Raw genomic sequence first — 6,566 nt, 5'->3', positions numbered from 1 at the left:
TAGTCTTTCTCCTTTTTTCACTACACCGACGTCTTCATGCCCCACCACTTCCGTGCGCACTATACGAAGGTTAGCCTTCTAGTCTCTGGGCTGTTTTGCCTTTTTAACCGGCTTCCGGTTTCCCTCCTTCCTCCCGCACTTCGGCAGCCAGACACTCCTGCTCTCATCGCCGTCACCAGGTAATTTTCATCTCTCCACACGCCGTGGCGTTTTTCTTGCTGTGCCCAGTAGTTATTTACTCCCCCCGTGTGTTTTTTATCCAGGCCCATTGTTTCCTGGTCGCACTGACCTCCGGGAGACCGCTTTTTCTTTACCCAATTCTCACCGTTGATTCTCTCGATGACATTGTTCATTTGGTGAGTTCCTTTCTTTTTCCGATCCATCCCGTTTCGCCCTGCTTACAGTCTTACCTGATATTGTGCTCTTCCTGTCCTTATTAATAATATATATATTTTTTTTACCCCTTGTCTCAATCACCGTGACTTCTCGTTATTTACACTTACCACTATTCCTGTTTTTTTACTTGTGCCGCTTGTTCAAGCCATAGTTGCATGTCTCCAATGCACTGTTGACACTTGCTGCTATTCTCGTTATTTTACCTGGTGCTTCTTGTCCTAGCCATAGTTGCATGATTTTAATGCACTTGTCCTCTTTATTTTTCTCCCGTTCTGTACGCTCGTTGATCATGGCTGCATTTACATAGTGCTGTTCATCTTCACCCTTTTTACTGCCCTTATGTTTCATAGTTGTTGCAATATGATTTTTGCCGCGAATTTTGAGTGTTTTCTCATACCTTATTGCCTTTCCATATCTGTGATTTGCGATTTTGTACTTTATATTCCCATTGTGTACGCCTACATCATTTCAAGGTTCTTGTATATATTTTGTCCTTTTCTTGCCATTATAGTAGGCTCTATTAACGTTTTAGGTCGCAAGGATATATATTTTTTCACGCCTGTATTGCCTCGTGCTTTTTACTTATTACTTACTAGACACTCTTTATATTTTTTCTTTTTCTTTGTCTGTGAACCCTTACCCCTCCTTTTCAATATTCCTTTTGCTTTCCTCCCGTCCAGTACCCCCTTTTTTGCTCCTCTTCTCTATTTAGTTACATGTGCATATCTGCCCTGTTTCATTTTTTACGTTTATACATTGTCACCTTTTATAATTTTTGAGATGTCACGTTACCCCCCCTTTTCTTCATGCTCTTCTATTTACTTGTCAGTTATTGCGTTGGTATTTTGTCACCTTATTTTGATTTTTCTTGTCACCCTTTTTCTCCGTGCTTGTTTTTGATTTTCATTATATTGTTTCCCAGCCCTGAAGAGTCACAGTTGTTCTACTGTTGACGAAACGCGTGTCGGCTGGCGCCCTTTGTATTGATGAACTCATCTTTGAATTAAAACAACACTTTCTTCAAGATTGTGTTGAACTTTGTTGTTCTTTCTGTGATCATATTACCGAATTGTTACGTGTGCACAGGATTTGTTTATAATTGTTCTGGCATGGGCTCTTGCCCACACCTTATACAGGGGTTTTGGGTCTTCCCCTGACCTGTTTGCACCGTAAAGCATTTGTTCTTTGTTCTTCTCATTTCATCTGTCCGTTTACCTGCCTGTGCGCCACTCATCCTGTTTCCCAAAACCCTGCCAAGTTAATATGCGTTGTAAAGGTTGTTTCCCTGCTTGGAGCCTCGCATCATTCCAGGCCTAACATTATGCCCTTAGAGACCGTAACTAGAGAGGCAGATCCCAGCAGCCAGAGTGTGCACAATGCAGCCAAAGTGAACCATTGGCAATCATCTAAATGCAAAAAACTGTGAAGAACGCATGAACACAAGCATGGACAGTGGGATTGAGATTAAATATAGCATGTTGTATCACTGAGCATTATAACCCTCTCTGGCACAGCACTGAGAGACCCTCCATTCCAGTGAGCACTCTACAAAGCTTCTTAATCTAACAATCAATCTTGGAGACGCTCTCCTTCTTGACTGGTCAGTATGACTCCAGTGAAGGATAGGAAGAGGGCTGGAAGCAAGAACAATATTCCACACTAACCAACGCCTGGATTGTGGAGGAGAGAAGCCCAGTCTAAGAAGCCTGTCATTCAGTAGGGGAGGCTGCACTTTCTCACTCGCACTACCTGGATGGCAGTGAAGACATGTTGAGAGAAGATTGAAAGTAAGCAGGTTTTATCCCATTAGGAAACAAGCATCACCTCATTTGGGGCATTTCCAGGTTTTCCATAGGAAATATGCATCTTTCGGTCTATTGCACAAACTAAATCTCCACCCTGACACAGGACGGACACGTATGTAATGAATAGCACAGATAAAATTTCAGAGATGTAAAATCCAGCAGATTTACTCTGAATTTTTTTCCTTTTTGTCCTGAAAGATCGCAGAGTCGCGCCCACTTAGTGGTCTGTTAGCCCAGACACCGCCATAGTAAAAGCTTTATAAGGTTGCAGTTTACTACTCATTCTCTATAGCATAGATAGGGGCCACCATTTTGTTTGTAATAAATGATACAACGTGAGACCGATAAGGGGTCATGTCTCTGAAACGACAAGAACTAGGACTGTTGATTCTTACTTTTTTTTTTTTATTTTTTTTTTTATTGATCATTTTACAATATAACAAATACAACCAACAAACCTGCCAGTCAACATCATCAGGGTGTTACAAACAGTATGCTGTTAGGTGTCTTACAGAAAGGAACATATTGCAATAGTCAACATGTCAATATCAATAGGAATCACAAGCCATTAGACTGGATACAGGAGCTCGGAGGGTCCCAACATTCTTCCGTGGTGCATAGAAAGAACAGCCGTGAAGAAGGACATGGGTAGCGATCAAGGACACGCCCGCCCTACAGGCAATGCCCTCGTGATGGGAGAAGAAAGGACTGCAACGTATCCCCTCCGCCACCCACCTCCCCGGGATCATTCACTCAAAATATCTCCTTCTGATTCCCTATTCTGATGTTCCCGAGCCCAACTCACAAACGGATCCCAGATGTCGGATGCAGCCGGCAGCAACTCCCAGAACGTGGTTAGCTGCATATGCCCATACGTTACATCCGCCAGCCAGCCCCTCACTGTGGGTACCCTCCTCCTACCCCAATGGATCGCCACCCGTCGCTTAGCAAACAGCAGAAGCAGTGCATGCAGCTTGCGCGATGGTGGCGGAGTGTCTCCGACATATCCTAGTAGCCCGAGCAGAGGGGAAGGGGCGTCCGAGCGGCCCACAATCTGGTTAACTAATACAAAAACCTGAGACCAATAACCCTCCAGCCTCGGGCAGGACCATGCTATATGCAGAAAATAGGCTAGGGCAGACCCACAACGCCAACATTCATCCGTCTCTCTCAGCCCCATTCTTTTTAGGCTGATGGGGGTTCTGTAGAACCGATGTAGGTATTTAAAATGTATGAGACGCAACTTGTAGTTTGGCGAAAGCTCAGTAAGCTGCCCACAGCAGAACTCCCACTGTTCCTCAGTTATCTCAGGTTGGAGCTCCTCATTCCAACACAGCATAGATTTAGGCACCCCCACCAGTGCCATGTTTTGCATATGGCGATAAATACGAGTTACCAGCTTACGGGGAGATGGGGAGCCCACCACAGCCTCTAAGGCCGTAAAGACTGGCGGCGCGTCAGGGAACTCTCCAGATAGTGTCCGGCATGCCGCACGTAGTTTGTGATTCAGAAAATGGCACCACACCCCCCTCCTCCGGCACCGGAGGAGGCATAAACTTACCATCGGGAAATAGGTCCGCAAAGGTGCGCAGATGCAGCTTGTCAATTAGGTGGCCGGCTATCCCATCAGCAACACAGGGCAGCATCGGGTTATGCAACAGAGGGAGCGATGGGGCATACAACAATGGGACCTTCGCCCTCCTGCGCAATTCCTCCCATACCCATTGCAGCGTCGCAGCTGTGTCTACATCTGCTCTGGGGCGCCGCGCCTTGGCACATATCGCTACACCCAGTGGGAGGGGCGCCACCGCATCCCGTTCCACTGCCACGTGGGGCTGAAAAGGGGTAGGGTGGGTCCAAAAATGTAGGAACTGAGCCTGCGCACAGAGGGCATATAGCTTCATGTCTGGGGCACCCAGGCCCCCCTGACGCAATGGTAGCACTAGCGTGTCCCACGCCACCCTGGCCTGTCCGCCTGCCCACACCAGCGCCACCAGAGAGGACCGCAGAGCGGCAAAGAAGTGCGACGTAAGCGGTATAGGTATATTGACGAATAAATAAAGGAATTTGGGTAGCACTATCATTTTTGTCAATGCAATCCGCCCAGTTAGCGACAGGGGCAGGGAAGCCCATAGTTTCACTTTCTCGCTCAGCCACATCATTGCCCTGCCAAAGTTCAGGTTCCAGATCTCCTGAAGGTTCCGGCTAATCCAGATCCCCAAATATTTAACCTCCTCCGCCTCCTCGTATTCGGAGGACACCTCAGCAGTGCCGTCCGTGAGGGGAAAGATTACCTATTTAGACCAATTGATGGATATGCCCGCGAGGCCCTCAAAGCGGACAAATTCCTGCAAGACGGGATCCAAGTTGTCCGCAGGATTGATAAGATAAAGGGTCACATCGTCCGCGTAGAGCGATATGAGAAGATTCCTAGAGCTGAAGCCTATACCTCTTGCTGTATGATGTTGTCTAATCCTGGCTGCCAGCGGCTCCATAGCTATGGCAAACAGCAGCGGGGAGAGAGGACACCCCTGCCTAGTACCACGCAAGACAGGGAACGGTTCAGACACCAGTCCATTGACCCGCACTCTGGCTTTAGGCAAAGTGTAGAGCAAGCGGATTTTCTTAAGCAGCAGCGCGCTGAAACCCATCCTTTCCAAATAAGGAATAAATAGGGCCATTCGAGAGTATCAAAGGCCTTAGTGGCATCTAAAAACACCACGGCAGCCCTGACCGCAGGGTTTAGGTAATGCAGTGCGGCGAAGATCGTTCGCAGATTGTGGGAGGTCGCTCTTCCCGGTATAAAACCGGATTGGTCTGGAAGTGCGATCAACGGCAACATTGGCTGCACCCGGTTCGTGAGCAGCTTAGCCAGGATCTTCACATCAACATTAATTAAAGATAAGGGCCGATAGGACTTGAGATCGTCTGCCGGTTTATCCGGCTTCAGCAATGTGATGATCAGCACCTCACGCATGGTAGCAGGCAACACCCCCTTTTCTAAGGCCTCCTCGTACACTGCTAACAATCGGGGCGACAGTTCTTCCGCGTACGCCTTATAGAAAGCTGTTGTCAGGCCATCAGGTCCTGGCGCCTTGTCAGGCGGCAAACTCTTGATAACCTGTACCACGTCTCCGGCGTCTATCGGGAGGTCCATATATTCCCTGTGTTTATTATTGAACCACACCAACGCAATGGAGTCCAGGAAGGATGCAAGCCCCTCCGGACACGCATCCTGGGTGTTGGTATATAATCGAGAGTAAAACTCGGAGAATGCTCCTACAATGTCCCCCTTATCATGGAGTAGCTCGCCAGCCGTCGTGCGCAGTTCATGAATATATGTCGCGGTACGCGGTGGCCTGATCATATTTGCCAAGGCCTTCCTCGGTCTCCCCCCCCCCCCCCCTCGCCATAACGCCGAGCCTCCGCATATTTCCCTAAAAATGTAACCTCCCGCATCGCCTCCTCGTCGTACTCCAATAGTTTGGTTTTCAGCAGCCCCGCCACCTCTGACCCTCTAGCCTCGAAGAAAGTGCGTTCGAGGCATTTTATATCGGCTTCCAGCGTTGCCAGGGTGCCCCGTATCGCCTTCAGCACACCTGCCTGTCGGGCTATACATTGGCCTCTAATAACAGCCTTGAAGGCTTCCCACAAAGTCGCCTCCTCGTCCACCGAACCCACATTACGCTCAAAGTAGTCAGTGATATCAGTCCTTATCTCTTCTTTGAACGCATCATCAAGTAATGTGTGAGGCGGGAGCCGCCACGAAAACGCCGGGAAAGGATCGCCAGGGATTCGTAGTTTCAACATGCAGGGTGCATGGTCAGACAACGAGCGGGGCAGGTGCTCTACCTGCGCCGTCCACAGTGCGACATCCCGCGACACCAGCCAGAAGTCTAGACGGGACCACCATGAGCCGATATGCAGGTACCCTCCCTCAGGCCCCCATGCCTCCCCCGCCACACATCAACCAGCGCACCATCCACCAGTATTTCTCGCAGCGCGGAACTCGCCAACGGATTCAGAGTGCGAGCCACCCCCTTCCGATCTGCCCTGTCATCAAGTACGGCATTGAAATCACCTCCCCATATAATCGTACCGCATCCAGTGGCTTTCACCTGCCCCCAAAGCTTATGGAAGAAACCAGGGGAGTCTGCATTCGGCCCATAAACAGCCACAAATACCACTGACACGTCGCACACAATGCCCTGAACCAAAACATATCTACCTTCTGGGTCACATTGGACAGAGCCCTCCCGCCAATCCAGCCCACGACGTATTAATATCGCCACCCCCGGGCATAATTAGAGTAGATAGCCGAATAAACGTGTCCCCATCTGGTGTGACGCAGTCTTTGGGCGGGGG

The 6,566-nt window shown here is 49.0% G+C and overlaps 1 protein-coding gene across 1 annotated transcript in view; it reads left to right on the top strand.

The window, feature by feature from the left end:
* Positions 1–6,566, top strand: part of LOC146856467 (uncharacterized) — a 90,875-nt gene that overhangs the window by 61,382 nt on the left and 22,927 nt on the right. Inside the window, exon 2 of the mRNA XM_085651257.1 lies at positions 148–179. Coding sequence (XP_085507383.1) covers positions 148–179 — 32 coding nt within the window. The remainder of the gene's footprint in view (positions 1–147; positions 180–6,566) is intronic.

The sequence above is a fragment of the Triturus cristatus genome, chromosome 4_1 (assembly GCF_964204655.1).
Source record: "Triturus cristatus chromosome 4_1, aTriCri1.1, whole genome shotgun sequence".
In the NCBI taxonomy this organism is placed as follows: Eukaryota; Metazoa; Chordata; class Amphibia; order Caudata; family Salamandridae; genus Triturus; species Triturus cristatus.
This window is presented reverse-complemented; position numbering and strand designations above follow the sequence as displayed.